The sequence below is a fragment of the Rousettus aegyptiacus genome, unplaced genomic scaffold (assembly GCF_014176215.1).
Source record: "Rousettus aegyptiacus isolate mRouAeg1 unplaced genomic scaffold, mRouAeg1.p scaffold_m13_p_4, whole genome shotgun sequence".
In the NCBI taxonomy this organism is placed as follows: domain Eukaryota; kingdom Metazoa; phylum Chordata; class Mammalia; order Chiroptera; family Pteropodidae; genus Rousettus; species Rousettus aegyptiacus.
In genome coordinates, this window is record NW_023416307.1 from 9,447,634 (window position 1) to 9,467,437 (window position 19,804).

Sequence of the window (19,804 nt, forward strand, 5' to 3'; positions counted from 1 at the left end):
AGTAACATTCACAGGGGTCTAGGGATTAGAACATTGATAATTTAGGGAGCTATTACTCAGCCTACCATACATGCATATTTATCTTTACCTCTGAAGATATTTTCCCTTTGTCCTTGAAATACTTATTTTAAAACTTCTATTGTAGATCTCTTGTTGGTAAACGTCCTTGTTTTTACATATAAATGTTACTTTTTAAAACCTCATTTGAGACAGTTTTCCTGGAACACAGCAGAACCATTATTCTCAACATTTTGAAGATGTTTTTCCACTGGCTTCCAGCTTCTAGCTTCCATTGTTGCTGTTTGAGAGGTCTATTGTTATTTCAATTCTCATTCCTTTATAGCAGGGGTTGGCAAACATATTAAAGGGATAGACAGTAAATATTTGGTGGTTTGTGGGCCTTATGGCTTTTGTGGTCTCCTTGAAACTTCTCAACTCTGCCACTGTAAGCCAAAGCAGCCATAGGCAACACCCAGTGAATGGGTATGGCTGTGTTCTAATACTTGCGTTACAGAAACAGTTTGCCAAACCCTGCTTGACAGTGATTCGTGCCTTCCTTTTGACAGCCTTTTAAGATCCCTGCCTTTGGTGTTTCACAGTGTCACTACTACACGTCTAAGTGTGGATTTCCCTTTAGTCTGTTTATGCTTCCAGGATCTATCTTCTTTTTTAAAAGTCAATTCTGGAAAAATATTAGCTATTATCTTTCCAAATATTGCCTCTTTTACATTCTTTTTGGGACTCTTGTTTTGCTAGACCTTTTCATTCTATCCTTCATCATCATTAATTCTCTTTTTTAGCTGTCTACCTTATTCATTATGGTTTTTGATTTCAGGAATTCTACTTCTCATTTCTAGAAGTCGACTTGAACTTGTTCTATAATATGGATAGAACAGTCGCACTATTTGTATTCCTTTGGTGTCCAATTCTGTTGTTTTTTTCTGCTTTTACTGATTGTAGTTTAACTTCGTGGTGATCAATGGTCTGGTTACCTTTACTGTTAAAATTTTCTTGTTAATGTTGGTACCGCACACAGACAATACAAATCCTCTAACAGAGTGTAGCTCAGACCACAGATCATTACTATTTTTCTTTCTATTCAAGGTCTAGATGAAGTTCATTTTTTTTTTTTTTTTGCTGCTGCTCTCCCTGGGCTAAATGATGTAGTGTTACAGGCCCTCTTTTTAAGAACCTTGAACAGCTCTTTTTAATGCCAAGGGAGCTATAACTGCAGCTCTCCTCCTGAAGGCTCAGGGCCCCAGGCCTTATTGGTCACCAGGGCACCAGCACCCACTTTTCATACCAGCATTCTTTCTCTTCTTTACAATGATATAGGGACTTCCCTGTCTTTGGCTGCTGTATTAGTTTGTTAGAGCTACCGTGACAAAATACCACAGGCTGGGTGGCTTAAACAACAGAAATTTCTCACAGTTCTGGAGGCTGGAAGTCCAAGATGAAGGTGTTAGCCAGCTCAGTTTCTCAAGGCCTGTCTCCTGGCTTGCAGATAACTTCCTGTCTCACCTGGTCTTTCTTCTGTGAGCAGCCAACCCTGGTATGTCTCTATATGTACTAATCTCTCTGGATAAGGATATCGGTCAGCCTGGACTAGGGCCCTCCCTAATGAACTCATCTTAACTTCTCTCCTTAAAGGCCCTACCTCCAACTACCTCACATTCCGAGGTACTGGGAATTAGGGCTTCGACATTTGAATCTGGAGGGTGAGGGGAGGGACACATGCCTTTTATGTAGTATTCCTATGGTTTTAGTCTCTTAAGCTGATAGAAGTCCTTTATGCTAATTTTAAAGTGTTTCAAACATTATCTGAAAAATATTCAAGACCCCATTCTCCAAAATTATGACTAAAAACCCACAATAACATTCTAAGAAGGTTTTTTCCATCTTTTTACTTTCTTCCTGGGATAAGAGAGGTTATTTATAAGATTTCATAGAGCACTACTTCTGGGAAGGGGAATCCATTTACAGATATCAGATTCATGAATATACTAATTTTAGCATTTTTGCTGCTGAAAGTGGCATAAACAAATGGATTAAAAGTTTCTGAAGTCACAGCTGTGTCTCAAAGCTGCCATACTGGCTTTACCTCTATTACTCTGGTTCTCTGAACAAATTATTTAACCTTTCTGAACATCGAAGGATACTTCCACTCTTTCTGTAGATTGTCCTAAAGATTAAATGACAATGCTATTTAAAGCAATAGTTCTCAATTTTGGCAGGCTTGTCTTAAAGAATGGTGAAGTAAATTTTTAAAAATACAGATTTTTAGGTCTTTTCGCAGATGACCATGGGCCTATGGTGAGGTTTAGAGTTTATAATCTTAAAAAGCTTCCACAGGTGGTTCTGATTCTCAGGTAGCCACATCAAAATTATGATCTAGATTCCTCTCACTCTGGCCCTACGCATGGTGTGGAAGTTATAGAAAAAGAGGTTTCTAAGTGTAATAAAGGGAATTTGACGTTTCTTGAAAGACGAATATAAGCTTTTCAAAATGTGACTAAGAGTACTGAGTTTATATACAATTCTTAATCTAAGAAAAAATGTACAGCAGTTTGCAATCTATATGCAAGAAGAAAACAAATATATGATAAAGAATAAAAGGTAGGAAATATCTGACCAGGGAGGAGAATGGAGGCAGAAGGCATTCTAAATTATAGGATAAAGACAATAAACAAGTAAAAAAAATTTTTTTTAATAAAAGCTTAAAAAAATTATATAAATAATACATTATCGCTATGCACATGCTACCACACAAAAAATGAAAGTTCCTCCATTCCCCACTGGTATCTTCTGAGATAATCTCATACACACATACAAACCTACCCTCTCTGTTGGTTTTCAAAAATCTACAACTTTTTTATTTCACTCAAAAGTACATCATGAACCCCTTCAGGTTCAGTACATCCAGATCTGATTCATATTTAATGGCCGGATGTCACTCATGTTCGGTGACATGAATATATTGTAATCTCTTCTACCAATCCCTTTACTAATGGACATTTAGGTAGATTTCCCTGTTTTGCTATTACAAGTAATGCTGAAATGAATATCTTTTCATATATAATATAAAATACAAACTATATATATACTGTATGTATTTACTAGCATTTATGTAAATATTTTTGTAGGCTTGATTCCTAGGTAAAAGAGAATGCCCAATTCTTCCACCTTTTTCTATGTGACAAATTTTTGACAATTTTTGCTTGTTCATCAAGAAATGACTTCAGTTTCGAAATATGGTGAATACATTCAGTTTCTATACAGAGAGCAGACACTGTGTCTTAGGACTTGGTGAACTTGAGGACTGAAAGCGTTTCCTGGCCTGCTTGCCTGCACAGCGCGGTAGTCCCCTGCAGACCTTTCATCTTCATTGTTTTCAAAATTTCTTCTAAAATGAAATGGAAACAAAAGGTAACATCCAATTAAATCATTTAGTGAAGTGTGTATAACTGCTAAACAGTTTAATACATGATAGACTATTTACAAATTCTATTCATCTGAGAAAACAATGTATACCAAAAAAATTTCTATTCCAGTGAACTTGGATCTCAGACTGATGGGAGCTCTTCGTATTTCAAGGTGTTGCTGAGAGTTCTAATTAGACTGAATGGCCTGCTTTGCAGTGGTAGCCTACTTTGGACTCAACAGAAACGTCAATTATACTTGTTATTACAGCAATTAGCTTCTTAGTTGCTTGGCTCCAATCTTTGCCTTATATCCTTCCTTGTGGATAAAAAAATGTCAATAAAGGTATGGGCAAACTGTACAGTAACACTGCACAGAGAGAGAGTAAATAAAGTAGCTTATTTCTTTCAGGTAGATTGAAAAAAAAAGCAAAACTGCCCCGTTTACAAATAAATAACACTAAAAAGACTGAACTAAGAAAACGGAGTTACCAAAACCAAACAAACAACCCCCAAAACACCTAGTAATCATGATGTGCTTTGAGGGGCTGAGGTTATAAGGTATAAGACAAAAACCAAACCAAAGTGTACAGAAAAAGAGAAGAAAGATAATGGTCAATTTAGTTACAAAGTAATCTGAAAACTAAGATCTAAAAATCCATTTCATGAGGTCGCTTTCATAATAAAACTTCAGATGAACTAAAGAGTATATAGCAGAATTGTCAAGAGGATTAAGACTAGAGATGCAGAGAAAATTCACAATATAGAGGGTGAGGTGTTAGAAGGGAAAATTACAGATTTGTATTTTCATATTAGTTTACAAATTGAGGAAAACTGCTGACTCTCCCCAAATACAATACTTTTTGAAAAACACCAGATCTACCTCTTAAAAATCCCTCTCTTCTTTCAACAAGTGTTGTATTAGCTGTTAACAGTGATTATACTCATAACATTCCAGGTTACTTTATACATTATATCTTTCACATTATTAACTTCTGATTTCAGCAAAAGGACATGGTTAAAAGATAAACTGGTCTGTATTACCTGGGTGGTTTTCTTTAATGGTAACTAAGTAAAATGATCCTCTTGGTGAAAGGAGATCCAGAGCCAGAGGAAAGAACCTGTCCATGACTTCGCGACCATTTCTGCCACCGGCCCAAGCGGCCTCTATTCCATGACTTCCTACCTGTGACCAGTTAGGAGGATTGTTATGTTTTAATGCAAGTCGCGTTCCATTTAGAGCCACACACTGAATCACTGTGACAAGTAACATTCACCAAACAAGTACATATTTTGAATTTTTCTGCTGTCCAGGAAGCAGCAAAGTTTCATCTGAGCCCCACCATTTCTTAGTCTTTGTAACCTTGTTTAAATGTGTAATCTTGGTGATTAGCTTTCTTCCTTAACTGCAAAATTAGAAAAACAATAGTTTCCCACTATAGGATTAGCAAAAAAGATAAAAAATTATTTTTTTTTTTAGGAAAAAAATGAGGAAATATAAAATTTGAAAAGTGTCCTGTTCACATTAAGGACTTAATAATAGTTGATATTATTAATACAATGCTTATAACGAGACAGAGGTAATTCTTATATTTAACATAGAACTGGGAGAAACTAGAAGGGAGAGCTTATAAGAGATTTACTTTGCAGAAACAGTTTCAAAATGTCCCACAGTATCTGGCTCTCTTCTAAATTACTTAACATATGAATCATACAGACTTTTTTTTAGGAACTCACTTGTCACATTTTTCCTATAATGATCTAATCCTATTGGAGAAGCAAAACCCTTGAGAGTTTATAAATGTATTAAAAATCTTTAGATCCTTATCATCGTATATTGTTTCCATAAGTATTTTGAAAAAAATCACTCAAAAATGACTTGAACCTTAATACAAGTATTTTCTATTTTTTTAAAGTTTTGGTCCATATTTTAGTTTATTAATATACAATTGTGACCTCTGCTTTTATTCATTTAACATGGCATATGTTTCCTCATTAAAAATAATTTTATAACCATGTACCATTTCACAAACAGGAGAAATATGTTCATACACCTGATTAAAAAAACTGCACTTTCCCCTTTACTGTTTTGCTTGTCTGCTCCTCTCCCATGCTCCACCCCCCAACACCGCCACACACATCCACACGGTTTTTCTTTTTGTCCATGTTTTACAAAGATAGGCTAATATTCTACACTCTCATCTGTATTTTGCTTTTCTCACACAATACCTTATGTAAATCTCTTCACGTGTTCTAGTATAGTTCTAATTTTTTTTAATGACTGCATAATATAGTGGAAAATTATCATCTTATGTAGCTATTGATGGGCGTTCAATATGTCCATTTGCTTAATTTTTTTCCATCTATGTTAAGTTATTCTCATATCTATCATAGGCATCTCAATACAGCTTTCCACAAAATTAATCATATTTTTTTTTTTAAATTAGGAACTCATCAGTTCCTGTTTTTGTCATGACTTTTTTCCAGGAGGCTTTCCATTTCTGGTATTCCTATAATTCCTTCTTATTCTGGGGCTCATGGCTTCCTCTTCCTTGGTTTTCCCCCTTATTTTGGTGGAGCCCATTCTCTGGATGTTTCTTTAGGTACAGTGGTCTGTGGACGGAGAGCCTGGGGATGGCAGCTTTTGCCCAAGCCTGTCTTTTGTCATTCTGTTCCAGTATGAACTAGGACCCCTTTGTGCTGGACTGTTTGTATACCTCCTCAGGGATGTGATTCTTATTGGCCTTGCCAGAGAATGATCGCCAAAGAGTAAAACAAGCACAGTAATTCAAATGAGAGCCAGCACCCAGTCAATTAGTAAACTCTGTCTGCCTTGACTATTCTCTCTTTACATTGGGAGATGGTTAATATGAGTTACTTCTTCATTACTAGATTTTTAAAATCATGTTATTTTAAGAGAAATCTTTTCCCCTACTTGAAATGGGGGTTGGTTCCCACTCCAAGCCACGCTCTTGATAATAACTGTGAAACGAGGAAACCTGAGACTTTCAAAAATAATTCCTATATGAATTTAAGGTTAATTAAAAATATTTTGTTTTGCAAATTTGTCATTCATGATAAAGGGTATGTATACACGTTCGTACATATGTACACACACATGCACACACAAGTGCGCGAGCGTATTTAAATACCATGGCCTGATCTGGAGGGGACTGTCAAGGATACATATGGGTCAGTTTGTATTTCCTTTTGTTTTAGGTTGCTTTCCTATGTCTACCAATAGTACCCAACCACTGACGATCAGGAGTAAAATCAGCAGCTGACTGATGTCATGTGATGAAATTATTTGATGTTAGAAAGAAAACAGAAAATAACAATTTTGTTATATGTCTTACCTCTTCAGGTGGAGTCACTACATAGGGAGGATTAAACACCAGAAGATCAACTTTTTCCTTCAATCTTGGTAGCAAGCCATTGACCTAAATGTTCAACAATAATTAGACTTTTAAGCCAGAATATAAATTAAATCAATTAATCTTTAAAAATATGTTTTTAGACAAAGAATGTGTTAAAAGGCCACACTTATAAACAGAAATGGAGATATTTCCACATTTTCATTCAGATACATTATATGAATTTACCTAAAAATAAAGAAAATAAACTATCAGATTGAACATAAAATGTTCAAGAAAATCTGTTGTTCGATAGCTCATGTTTACACTGAGTTCAAATAAAATAAAAAGATAAAAAGGCAAACTCAAATTTTGTAGCATATGTTCTACACAGATCTGTATACAACTTGAAAGCTATAGCTGCTAACTTAAACATGTTTTCTCTAACCAAGACAAATGTTTTATGAGATGACAAAACATCAGAAGATGGATTTTGTTTTTCTGCTTTCTATTTCTTTAACTAACTGCAAATGATTGGCTGAAACAATTAGCTATCAAAGAAAGAATTGAAAATATTCTGAATTCTATTTCTAAAGTTTTATTTTATCAAAAAACATAGTTCATACTAATTATGGATACATTAAAGAAACAAGTTAAAAAATTTAAAGAGCAAAATCACCACATTGATTTCACGTCAGTCATGTGAATACCTTTCTTAATCTAGTTTTCAGCAGCAGTAACAACTTTTAGTAACATGTAAAAAATCTCTTACATCTTCGGCCTACTTTTCTTTCAAGCTGCAAAACCCTTTGTGAATTTTGAAAAGCAGAAAAACTAAATAAATGCCCTTTTTAGTGTAAGAATGCAGGTAAAGGGGCACTGAAAGCATTTTATATTTCTTATGACAACCTGGTACATGCTACGATAATTTTTTGCTTATAAAAAGGCGCTTAACATTTATAACTAAAAAAAGTCAAAATTATCCAAGTTTTATTAATATAATCAAGTGAAATGATGATTCTGTAGTTGTCATTTGTTGCTGTCAATAGCCCAGGACCCATTCCCCCTTTCTTCTGATTACTTCTCCTTGATTTTCACTGAGGAAGTTCTCTCTCTCTCATTCTCAATCTAAGTGGTTTGGGTAGGGTTATCTCAACCCAGCTGCGGGCGGGACTAAGATGCAGGTCTAAGTCATTCATCTTCAATTACAACCCCCTTGGCAAAAGTGGGAGACTGAGAGAGGCACATGAACCAAGATGATCCAAACTACTCATTCTGGGGCTTTTGCTAGATTAACTGAGTAAAAGGTTTTCTTTCCATGGGGGTTGCTGAGAAATAAGATATAGATAATAAGATATAGCAAGGTATAAATAAGATATAGCAAGTATCTTGTTACCATGAAGGGAAAGACTCCCAGGGAACAGAACCATTAGAAATTCAGACCTAAGAAAAAGATGCCTGTAATATCACGAGTTCATACAGCCGGCTATGCCTGAAGCCACCCCCTTTTTTTTCACCCCACTCTTTTTAAGTCAGTTTGAACTGGATTCTCTGTCACTTCTGACATAAAATGTTTAATCTACACAAGCCAGTAGAAATTCCCCGTGACTTGTGAACAATAAGGATTATATCAGTCAAAAACTTACTCTATAAACTATGGGGTATACTCTTCAGTGAGTTAATAGCTAATTCATTACTCAAGTTTCTTTGACCTAAATCATTTAGATCTTAACTTATTTTGAAAGGAAATTAATTATTATTGGGCAAGGATTAACAACTCACCAAATCCGTAATTATGGGTTGAATATGAACTTTGTTACAGCGTGCTGTCTCCAGGGTACAAGCTGCTGCATTAGGGTTGATATCAGTGCACCTAAAAACAGAAAAGAAAAAAAACCCAAAAAACTACATCCTAGGTCCACGATACAAATTTGTTATTGAAAAATTCAAGGAATGTCCCATTCCTTTTATATAAAGCAATTTAGGAAAAAATGTGAATACTTTAATAATGGGGGGAAAAAAGATTTGTTATATTGATGAAAAAGACATATTATGTGCAAGAGAAGAATACACAACTGCACACACATCTGAAGGAATTTATTAAGTTATGAATCTACTGGAGGAATACTATGCAGTCATCAAAAATTAAATTTAAAAGGAATTACTGAAAGGAAAATGCTCTTGACACAATGTTAAACGAAAAACATAGAAAATGAAAAAAACGAGTTGCACTGTGTGGTAAAATCTAAAGGTAATTTTTCTCTTTTTTATACCTTCTATACTCTCAAATTTTCTAAAAAAATTTTAGTAACTTTTTTTCTGATCAAATTATTTACTGAAAAAATTTAGAGATAACTTAGAATCCTTATGCACTTCTATCATTACATAGTCTGACAACAGTTTTGAACATGAAGTTGTTAATTTTTAGGGAAACTAATTTGCAATCTGAATCTTTACTGTGCTTAAATAAACCCTTTCGGATACATATTATCTACTTACAAAAATGATTTCATCCAAGCAATATTTATGGTACGTATATTATCTCTTGGTGGAAGATGTGTACTTACATGTACAAAGCTTGAGGACCTATCATAGTGGCTAGGAATGCAGATACCACTCCAGACCCTGAACCTACTTCAAGACATATTTCCACTCTAAAAAAACAAAATAAAATATTAGTGCAGTAGGATTAAAATATACATCACAGAAAATAACTATCATGTTTTTAATACATATTTCTCCAGCAATATCTCTCACCTGAAAATATATGGAAATGTAAAAGAAATTTATAAATAAGCTAATGTCTCAAAACTACTTTGTGCTCATTTAATACCACATAATTCAAAATTGTTAAAATTTTGAGTGTCTAACTTAAGTCCGTAAAATAGTACTATAATAGATGGCTTTAGATTAATTTCTATAAAACATTACATAAAAACTATGGAATAATGTTTGTTCAAGTTGGAATTTTATATGAAAGACATCAGCCCTTTCCCCAAGAAGCTCTTAGTTTAGCTTTTCCTAAAATGATAGCGTTACAATATTTATGAAAGACATTCCTCTATCATCTTAAAGTATAGGACATTAATCCATCAGCATATTTGAGGGAAAAAAGTTCCCCCATTCTACAGATAATATATTTAGAGCATAAAAGAAATTTCACATTTGTACTGCTATACAAAGAGTCGGGAAAGTACTGAAGTATCTAGAATTAGAATATTAATAATAATCTTAAGAATGCCTTTTGTCCTTAAAATTTCCTTGTCTATAATCTTACACATACATCAAAAGCACCAACTATCTCCATTACAGAAATAGGTCTGGTGGGATTTAAGGGTGTCACTAGCACCTCACTTCCCACATTACTACCCAACAACAAACTCCAGGGATTTCTAACTTTTGGGACCAGTCCACACATCTGACAAACCTTTATTATGCTGTACGAAGGTCTGCTGAATCTTACCAGGCAGCTGCTATTTGAAAATAACTATCATGGTCTTATAAGTAATTAAAATCCAAGACCAGAAATATCCAAAACTTTATAACGAAGTTTGCTCCTTCTACAGCATTATTTTGCAACGCCAATTTGTGCTTGTAAATCATTCTGGGATAGCTTGAGAATAAAATACAAGTTATAAAACAGTACTGTTCCAGTCTATATTCCAGTAAATCAAAAGTTCCATCGTTTACAATGAAAATCTAGTTTAATAACAGTTGGGACATTTTATACATGGAAAAATCTGACCAAGTTAAGAGAGATAAAATACTAGATAGATCTTTGAAGCCCGACAGCTGTGTTTCATACTAAGAAACCCCATTTCAAGTTTTGATCTTTAAATACATTTAATTACCCAATTATTTTCATAAAAATGTAAGTATTCATTCTTTTTGTTATTAATTTAAAATTTATAGAGAGCATTTCAACAAGTCGATCTTGTATTTATAAGGTGCTAGGTAAAATTCTCTAGGCTGCTTGCTGCATGTAACTATTTAAATTTTTTACAACTGAATGAAAAGTTGAGTTCTGTCGCACTAGCCACATTTCAAGTGCCTAGGTGGCTAATGGCTGTTGCTATAGACTTGGGCATACTAAATTGTGGCTTTAAAAATACACCCTCACTCCATCATCTCACGACCTCATTTCATTTTTGTGCCCTTCCATTGCTAGAAGGTGGTTCTATGTACTGAGTACATTAAATAACGTCACGCTGCTTTTAATATTTAATATTTTTATATTAACAAGAAATATTTTCGGAATATTGTTTTTAAATGTGTTATAATATCGCTGCTCTTAGGGGCATGCGCATAATGGCATGGTAAGGAGGTATGAAACTCCTGAGACCAAAACAAAATTTAGGCAAAATCAGATTACTGGCACACTCATTACATGTATCTACAGGAAAATCGTCAGTGACGGCGTTCTGGTGTCAATCTTTGCTATGTGGGCTGACACCTCCTCCTCTCGGGATGGAAGGCATCGGTCCTTTCCTTGGCCCAGCCACCGCCGCCGCCGCCGCTTCAGGACGCCCAAGCCCTGTCCCACGAGGACCCGCGCTCTTCTCGCACCCCTTGAGCTCGGCCACCGCCGCCTCGAGAGCGTCCAGCAGCAGAAACGTATCCTCTGCAGGCTCGTACACGTCGCTAAAGGTCCCGCGGCCCACGTGCCCGTGCAGCGGCGTGGGGAACCTGGGCGCCGCCATCTTTCTCCCCTCGTCCCATGTGTGAAAACTGCGCACGCGTGCGCAAGCGCGGCAGTGGGGGCAGGACGCCGGGGTTGGGGAGACTGGGAGTCATATCCCTGGCTGATTACTTCTAAGTCGCTCCTTTGGTTGATTACTTCTAACAGTTGGTCAGTAGATGCTTTTGGAATGTCTAAGTGAACAACTATATTATCTGCTAAAACTGACATTTGCTTTCTTCTTTAGAATTTTAAATTTTTTTCAGTTTATGGGTTAGTACCTGGCAAAGAGTGCATCCTCAGTTGTTTCTGACTAAGGGGAATGTGTCTTTTTTGTACAGTTAGACGTTTTCTTTTATTCCTAGTTTGCAAATTTTACTTTTTATTTTTTAATCACTAAATTATATAGTTTGAAGTTTAAGGTTTTTTCCCCCCATCATTATCATGAATGCTCACTCAGGCAAGATGATATATTTTTCTTTTAATACACTGCAGAATTTGGAATAATAGTAATCTAGTTTTCTTTTGTACCAGGATTATACTGTCCTCACAGGGTGAGTTCAGAATTCAGCCATAACACTGCTGGGCTTGGTGCTTTGGTTGGTGATTCTCTGATGTTCTGGGGCACCATCACTACTCTATAGGTTATTAGACTGTTCTAGTATTTGCATTTTTTTGAGTTAATTTTTGAAATTTCCCAATAAGACATTTTTACATCTAGTTTTTTTTTTTTTTTTTAAATTTGAGAACTAAAAATACAGGAAAGTTATGTGGATTACATTTTTTAAAGTCATCTAGAATTGACAATTATTACTATTTTCTCATGTTTTCTTAAAACAGTTTTTAAATATAAGAACTAAAGTATTTACAAATGAAGTGGATGTTCATTCTGTACCCATGTCCAGGTCCATTTTGTAACTCACTCCAAGGTAACATCTCTTATCAGTTTAGGGTGTATCCATCTGACCCATGTTTAATGCTTTTACATTAAATATTCATAAACAACTCTAGTTTATGTGTTTTCAAATTTATATAACTGGTACTAGGTTGGACATATTGTTCTTCAAACTTTCTCACTCAACATTATGTTAAATTTGTGTGTGTGTGTGTATATATCTATATACACACATACATACATACATACATATAAAGTAATTTTTCCTATTTTAATTACCATGTAGTATTTTATTCTTTGAAAAACAAAACATTTTTCTATCTGGAATGGTTAAATATCAATTGGTAAACATTTAGTTCTTTCCAAGTTTTCACTATTGTGTACAACACTTAAATAGATTTTTATCTGATCTTGTACAATTTTTTTCTGTGATTTAACTCAGAGTGGATTGGCAGGGTTTTAGTGTATACACATTTTTAACTGTACTTTTCAGTTGCTAATTGAGGTTACCTGTGTGTTCATATGTTCATCATCTGAGTTTTTTTTGTGAATTGTCCATTTTTTGGTTATATATTTTTTAATTTTGTTTTTATTTTCATCGAAGTTGATAAGTTTCATCGTTTAATAGGCCTAACAGTTCTACACAATTAGTTTTGAAAAAACAGTCCACTCTAGCCCCCAATTTTTTATGTTTCATTCTCCAGAGGTGACCATTTTCAACTTTTAGGTGTTTCTTTGGCCGTTTATTTCTATTATCTGTATACCAAGCTTATAACAATGTTACTCAGTTTCTCAACTTGAACATTACCTGTCAGATTTCCATGGTAGAGGTAAAGTTCTAATGAGAAAAGGCAACGTTTTAATTCTCCTGCCTTCAGTAAATAAGTGTAATTGCCAGTCTCTCTCTCCCCATCTTCCCAATGTTATTTTACATTATTCTGTCTATGTAAATGCTATTCAAAACTGATCTGTGTATTATACCAGTTGCACAACTTTTTGCTTTTCCTTGTTGTTAATTGTTATCTAGTGTATTAGTTTCTCAGGCCTGCTAAAACAAATGACCACAAACTGATTGGCTTAAAAAAACAGAAATTTATTCTCTCACAGTTTTGGAAGCTAGAAATCCGAGATCGAGGTGTCAGAAAGGCTTTGCTCCTTGTGAAGGCTCTAGGCAAGAAGCTTTCCTTGCCTCTTCTAGCATCCGATGGCTGCCAGCAAGCCTTGGCCTTCCTTGGCATGCAGCATAACTCCGTTTCTGTGCACGTCCTCGTATAGCCTTCTTTCCTGGATGTCTTTGTAGCTCATATTTCTCTCCTTATAAGCACACTGTCATTGAATTTAGGGCCCACCCTAATTCAGTATGGCCTCATTTTAACTTGATTACATCTGCAAAGACCCTATTTGCAAATAAGGCACATATATATGGTGGGGGAAATGCAATTCAACCCACAACACCTAGTAATTACCACTTTTTTTATTTGCATAGTTTTCTGTATATCACAATTTGGCCCTCAAATCTCTTCTAATTGTTTACCCTCTGCCCCACACTCCCCAATACATTTAAAGACATTGAGTATCCTTATTATTTCTGTCTCATCTATTTAGGCAGTGGTATTATGTCTCTGGGATTCATCCCTTGGTTTTACTTCCTCATCTCCATCCTCAGGCTAGCGCTCCTACTGGTACTAAGATGGTTGTATCTTTATAGCTTCACATCACCAAATTCAGTGGAAGAGTCTTTTCCAGTTGCTTGAACTAAAGTCCTATCATTCACCCCTTTTTATTGGCTCCGAATGGGTCATGTGCTCATTCTTGAATCTATCCCCTGGCCAAGTAGTCAAGTGATCTCCTTGAGGTCTGGGGTGGGGACTCACCACAACCAGAGAGCCAGAATGGTACCTCCTGAGCAAAACTATGGTACTATGTGCTGGGCAAAAAAACCCAAAATGTCTACTACATGGAAATTCCTCATACATGGTTGGTAGTTATTTTCGTTTAGTTTGTTATTGCCTTTGCTTTTGTTCATAATATTTTTTACTGTGCAGATATTTAAAAACTATAAATTTTTTTTTGTTTGTTTCTTATTCATGTATCGTGCTTAAAAATGTCTTTCCCAGTCTCTGCTCTTGAAAAGAACGTTTATTTCCGATTTCAAAGTATAAAATTACTACTTTTTAATTAGGTCTTTACACCTTCTAGGATCTTATTTTATATCTACTTGATCTGTTATGGCCTGAAGGAGGTAATGTTCATATTGAGGGGGAGAAATACATTTGACAAGATTCATTTTTGTTCTTCTGATGTTGCTGTTGTTAATATTCTCGTACTAAAATGAGCTCAATCAAAAGTACTGAAAAGAACCTCTCCAGTACTGAATGGCCAGTACAGTAAATGGTAGGGTTACCTGCCAGCACAGCTATGTGTGCATCAGCCAGCCGAATTGTCAGGATGATTACTCACCCACTGGATAATTTCACAACCCTCTTCTTAAATTTTGTTACTTTGGACACATTCTCTCCTGGAAACAAAATCTAGGCTCCATAATACATTTGGAAATAGTAGATTCATGTCTTTTTTTTTCCAGCTGGTACTGGTAGAGTTTACACACTTACTCCTGCACCATAGGAACAGCTGCTTGAAAAGCTGAAGTGCGCATTCAGTTCCATTTCTTTGGCACAATAGAAAGTCACGTAAAAGAGAGAGACTCTCAGCCTGTCCGTAGTTGGAAAATTAATTCTTTTAAGTGCTTTTAAAAAATCTCTACAGGTGGTCAGATCTTATGAACTTAGGACCAGCAATGACCTCATCACCTTCAGCTGCTCTAAAAGTTATCTTTGGCCGCTGCATGCTTTATGAAATCTTGTTAATTATGATTGTTTTTCCTAGTTAAAAGTCCTTCTGGATAAATTTTTATAAAACATTTATTTTTATCACTTACATAACTACATAAAGTATTTTTATTGGTGTCAAAATGTCATGTTATTGCCAAACAGATTTCATTACAATTTCTAGAAATTATTGGAAAGTTAATATTCACAGTTTAATGGCACTCTTGCTGTAGTATTAAATCGTGCTTTATTGAAATTCACAACACAAGTCTTAATTACATTGTGTTTATATAGAATAAAGCTCAGAATACACAGCTTTTCCAGTTAATCTCTATGGTGAATGACTACACTTTACCTTATTTTTTTTAAAACAGACAAATTGTGAATGAAATTCAGTGTCTTTCTGAAACTGAGTTTTCACTAAAATGATTATTAGACATACTAATTCAGTTCTTTTTTCAGCATAGTGATATTTTAGTTTAGAAATCATAAATTTAATCTTTCTCATGGTTTATGAAACTTTACCCTATCCATTTGTATTTCAGTAAAAATAAAAAGTATTTTAAAAATTAAGATTAGGGAAGAAAGTTATATTCCCGCAAATTGTTTTCTTTCTCCTTAAAGACATCGATTCAAGGAAAATCAATCTTCATAGACATCATTTCAAGAGTATAATTGTTGAACTGCAAAACTACACTTTTTGGTAGAAAACATCTTTTGAGGGTTTTACATTGAAGACACATTTAGAGATCCTGAGAAATGACCTTTCAGCTATGATCACATTTATTCTTTCCTCTAGCTTGGAAGACGTCCCCAGGGGAGCTTGGGAATGACCAAAGGGCTGACTTTGGTCAGGTGTGCCAGAGCATGTACTTCCTCTGGGCTTCTTCTTTGCTGGGATCTTGTGTATTCTTTCATATGGACTGAATTGTTTCCCACCCTCACCAACCCCCAAATTTTTATGTTGAAGCCATAACCACCAATGTGATGGTATTTGGAGATGGGGCTTCAGGAGGTTATTAGGTTTAGATGAGGTCATGTGAGGGCAGGCCCTAATGATGGAATTAATGTCCTTACCAGTAGGGGCAACAGAGAGCTCTCTGTCTGTCTGTCTGCCTGTCTGTCTGTCTCTGCCATGTGAGCGCACAGTGAGAAGGCCTCCATCTGCAGAACTCAACTATGCTGGCACCCTGATCTCAGACTTCTGGTCTTTAGAACAGTGTTATTTAAGCCACTCAGACTGTGATATTTTGTTACGGCAGCCCAAGGTGACTAATACATCTCCCAAGGAAAAAAAGTTTAGAGCTTGAGCACATTCAAAAGGTGCAGTGGGGGATTCATACGGTGGTTTGGGTGGTCCAGGAACATGTCTTACAATTTCAATTACTGCCTCACTACTCTCTTTTAGTGTCTAAATAGAACCTCAGAAGAAGGTTAAGTTGAAGAGACAACAGTAAAAGAACTGCATTCCAGTGGAATCAATGAATAATTTGTAAGTAAAATGACCATTTTGCCTATACTGATTTGCTAAGAAGGGAAATTTTAAAAATTGTTATTCTTCAGAAAGTTGAATTTATAGTTTAAGTTATAGAATGTTCTGAGCTGTGCATTATGCCTTTCTCATAATGTTCTCATTAAATATTTGTTGATTTTGATTTAAAATGTTTTCTACTTTATGACATAAATTTAGTAGAGTAAGATTCCTATTAAATCCTTTATTATTTATGAGAAAGTACATATTTATGCTTCCTCATGATCGGTGTAGCATTAATTAGTTAGGACTGAGGGTGAAGGTTTGTTCTGGAAATTTGGAAAAGCACCTTAAAAATAGGTAATACATACCTGAAGAGTCTTTCTCTCCAGCCTCTACTAAGATACCTCTTATTTTGTCTTTCACTAAATCATCAGAACATATATTTAAATTCCTTTGTTCTAGTTTTATTGAGATATAATTGACATATAGACTGTGTATGTTTAAGGTAATTTGATATTACCATGAACTACAGTAAGTTAACATCTGTCACCTTTCATGGTCACATGTTTTTCTTCTTTGTGATGAGAACTTTTAAGATCTACTCTTAGCAACTTTCAAATATACAATACAGTATTAATAATTACAGTCACTGTGCTGTACTTTACAGCCACAGGATTTATTTATCTTATAACTGGTAATTTGTACCTTTTGACCTTGTCGTACCTTTTGAATTGGGTAAAGGTAGTTGAAAGGTACAAAATTCCAGTTTAAATTACTTTCAGAAACTGCCAAATCCTACTTACTAAAAACAATTGCCAAAGCAAGGAAGCAAATTCTCTAGAACCTCCAGAAGGAAGTATTTTAAACTTCTGATCTCGTGAATTGTAAAATAATAAATTTATGTTGTTTTTAAGCCACTATGTTTGTGGTAGTTTTTTTTTTTTTACAGCAGAAAAATAAAACATCAATAACCACTGATTTATTTTCTTAGCATGTTACAACTAATACCAATGAAAAGTAATTTGAACTTTAGGTACTGGTTTTCAATCTCTATAGAAACAAGCATGACAGATGTAAAAGACTGGCCAACTTAAACTTCTGACATGTACTGGGACATCTAAAGCTGGGAGAGCTGGGAGAGCTGGTCATGAGCATACAGTGCTTATCTAGTCCTTTAATGCCCAGTCTTTTAGATCTGCGCTGTCTGCCTACCTGGAGCTTCTAAACACTGGAAACGCAGCCAGAATGAAATGAGATGTGCTGCAGATGTAAAAAAAAAAAAAACACCATGAATTTTGTAAAGAAGAATGTAAAATATCTCATTAATAATTTTTTACTCTGTTGCCCATATGTTGAAATGATACTATTTTGGATATATTGGGTTAAATATGTTATTGAATTTCAATTTTTTTTTTACTTTGTGAATATAAAACGAGAAAGTTTAAATTATATATGTGGGTTGTATTATGTTTCAATTGGACAGTGTTGCTATATGAATTCTATGTAGTGATGTAATTAACATAGTATAGATTATTTACCATGTCAATATGTTATTCAGTAATAAATATAGCAGTCCCGTTGAGAGAGTTAGTGGGCTTGTTTTATGCATTTTAAAACTAATATCTCCATTTTTTATAGTCACATCCTCCTAGAGTCTGTTGTCCACAATCTCAAGTTAAATTGTGATGGTTAAGTCAGACTTTGAAAAATGATCTGGTGAGATTAGGGAGAATACTGTTGGCAGCTTGGAGGTGATGTTTTTGTATGGGGAAAGGTAGGGTTTTCTGCGGTGGATGAGAGTCACGTTTGTACTTTTTTTTTTTTTATCAGGAAAAGAAAGGTAGCCTATAAATGTGAAGACATTGTTACTTTGAAAATCTTGATTTTAGGTAATGTTTCTTTGTTAAATCAAAAACATATTTTTCCCCTGGTGTAGGAATACTCACAGGAAGGGCTTAGAAATAAAAAGAGGAGGCAGCTTGCCTGAATGAAATCATCCAATTGAAGCCATTAGGAAAAATCGAAAACTTCTGGATTCACTAACGCAAATGTGTCTGGATGAGAACAGAACATACTATCAAATGAGTTATTAGCTTACAGCTGCCTAGACCTGCTGCACCTCTAGATGGTTAAGGAATACAGAACATGTATGACAGCTTCAACATTTGGGACACACATGCTCTTTCACCTGCAGGCAGTAGGGATAGTTTTAAATCACTCAGATCTTTTTGTCTTCTCACAAAGACCTTGTGGACATCACATCTTTCTTTTTCTGAAGAAATAGAATTTCTTTTGAAATCCAGTCAATGTTTCATGAAGGCATCTAGCCAGTGTAATTTCCTGGACCAGATTAATGTTTGTAAGATCAAGAAATCTTAGGAAACTAAATAATCTGTAAGCAATTATATTTTGGGTGGTGATTACCTTAGAGTTGAGTGAGGAAAAAACTATATGTGTGTTGTTAGGAATATATATTTATGTTTGTGTTTGTATAGATAGAATATCTATGTCTGTATATTAGGAATGTATTTACATATCGAATATACACATATAGAGTTATATGAATGCAAAAGCAAAGTGACAAATATTTGGTAAACGACAGATATTGCCTTCTGGCACTCCATGCCATTTTAGGCCAAATGTCATCTAGGACCTGAAGTTCATAATTTGACCTTAGGCATGAGCAAATCTATATATGAAAGAAATTTATACAAACTTTAAAATTTTAATAAATGAATAAATGTTATAAATGATTTTAGTGGAAGGAATCGCTCTTAAATTACTTGGATTATCATCTGTACCCCCATTCGTTCACTTTATTTTTTAGGGGTTGCCACACCCAACATCTCCTGATCGGTGTACTGACCGTGTAGAGTGGTCTATCATAAAATGGTAACCTTTGACAGGTTTTCCCACTTCCCGATAATATCCCTGAGTACATTTATCATCGTGATGCATGTGCAGGGAATTTACCAGGGAGTAGGGAAAGCTTTTCAAGGAACATTTTGATTGGATGGAAGTCAGCTACCAGAGACTCATATCCAACTGGACTTCCAGCAGCAAATGTCGTTTCTTTCCCAGGAGGCAGTGGAATATAACTTTCTTGGCTTGCCAAGACTATAAAAACATCCCATTCATTAAAATAACTTAGCTTTAA

General features: G+C 35.0%; 1 protein-coding gene and 1 long non-coding RNA gene across 3 annotated transcripts in view; one reads left to right on the forward strand and one right to left on the reverse strand.

Moving 5' to 3' along the window:
• Nucleotides 1–2,509: 2,509 nt before the first annotated feature.
• Nucleotides 2,510–11,499, reverse strand: N6AMT1 (N-6 adenine-specific DNA methyltransferase 1). Its single transcript, XM_016129891.2, has 6 exons — nt 11,339–11,499; nt 9,340–9,426; nt 8,555–8,645; nt 6,776–6,859; nt 4,464–4,605; nt 2,510–3,403 (listed from the first exon to the last, which is right to left on the reverse strand). Exons 1-6 carry the CDS (start codon nt 11,470–11,472, stop codon nt 3,297–3,299), a joined length of 645 nt encoding a protein of 214 aa, XP_015985377.2. The 5' UTR covers nt 11,473–11,499; the 3' UTR covers nt 2,510–3,296.
• Nucleotides 11,500–11,519: 20 nt separating this feature from the next.
• LOC118601578 overlaps nt 11,520–19,804 on the forward strand; it is a 134,153-nt gene continuing 125,868 nt past the window's right edge. The window contains exons 1-2 of one of the 2 annotated variants that reach the window (XR_004950323.1): nt 11,520–11,621; nt 16,582–16,665. This is a non-coding gene — a long non-coding RNA (uncharacterized LOC118601578). The remainder of the gene's footprint in view (nt 11,622–16,581; nt 16,666–19,804) is intronic. The other variant, XR_004950324.1, reaches the window with a different exon arrangement.

Excerpts from the sequence above, each read along its gene's own strand:
- N6AMT1 (XM_016129891.2), bottom strand. The coding sequence starts at position 11,472 with ATGGCGGCGCCCAGGTTCCCCACGCCGCTGCACGGGCACGTGGGCCGC. Across the intron at positions 4,606-6,775 it reads TAGTGACTCCACCTGAAGAG|GTAGGAAGTCATGGAATAGA; the intron begins GTAAGACATATA and ends AACTGGTCACAG. Across the intron at positions 3,404-4,463 it reads CATTAAAGAAAACCACCCAG|AAGAAATTTTGAAAACAATG; the intron begins GTAATACAGACC and ends ATTTCATTTTAG.